The sequence below is a fragment of the Chondrus crispus genome, genomic scaffold, assembly GCF_000350225.1.
Source record: "Chondrus crispus Stackhouse genomic scaffold, scaffold_90, whole genome shotgun sequence".
Classification (NCBI taxonomy): Eukaryota; Rhodophyta; class Florideophyceae; order Gigartinales; family Gigartinaceae; genus Chondrus; species Chondrus crispus.
The window spans coordinates 279,519-280,201 of record NW_005178795.1 but is presented as its reverse complement, the minus strand read 5'-3'; the positions used below and the strand labels follow the sequence as shown (position 1 = coordinate 280,201).

General features: G+C 49.8%; 1 protein-coding gene across 1 annotated transcript; it reads left to right on the top strand.

Moving 5' to 3' along the window:
• Positions 1 to 263: 263 nt before the first annotated feature.
• On the top strand, positions 264 to 482 carry CHC_T00007999001 (hypothetical protein). Its single transcript, XM_005711650.1, has one exon. It carries the CDS (start codon positions 264 to 266, stop codon positions 480 to 482), a length of 219 nt encoding a protein of 72 aa, XP_005711707.1.
• The last annotated feature ends 201 nt before the right edge of the window (positions 483 to 683 follow it).

The window sequence follows — 683 nt, the reverse complement described above, 5'->3', positions numbered from 1 at the left end:
ATAGGAAGAGTGGCGTTTGCTGAAGGAACGCCGAGCTAGCAGCACTATACAGTGGAAATAATGAAATGCCGTGGTTGAGAGACAACGCACGGTAGTGAGGAAAAATTATTACTCACGATCGTTTCGATCACAGTGGTGTGGCATTTTGTGTCACACTGTACACGAAAGAGTACCTCGTAGCGTTGGGTGCTTTTGATAGAGACTGAAGAGGACCCATTTGAAGTTTTTTTGACAGAGCTCTGCCGAGTTGTCGAAAGAGAAAAATGGAAGGAGACCAGTCAGAACCTGAGCAGCCTCTGCGAGTTGGCGTCACAAGCTTTTCTCACCCGCTCGATCTACATCGAGACCAGCCGTACGTGACAGTACGTCCGAACGGGAAAAAGAGGATCACAGAGTTGATGTCGCGGTGCCCAACGAGACCCGGACTGCGCGCGACAGATGCTCAGAAAAGGGACTTTCAGAGGGGGAAGTACGCAGGATAGAGAAGTCGTACAGACTACTGGTTAATTTGGAGACTCTCCTCGTCGAGGCCTCGCATGTATCAAAGGGGGAGAGGTAATCATGATGATGGTACATTGAGGAGGTTGAGAGAATGTGGTATTAAAAAAAAGAGGAGGGAACTGGCAATAAGGAGGTGCGACCGCGTTGACGGGGGCGCACGACGAAAAGAGAATGGAGAAGGT

Bases quoted from the DNA above. Each gene is read 5' to 3' on its own strand.
- CHC_T00007999001 (XM_005711650.1), top strand. From the start codon at position 264: ATGGAAGGAGACCAGTCAGAACCTGAGCAGCCTCTGCGAGTTGGCGTC.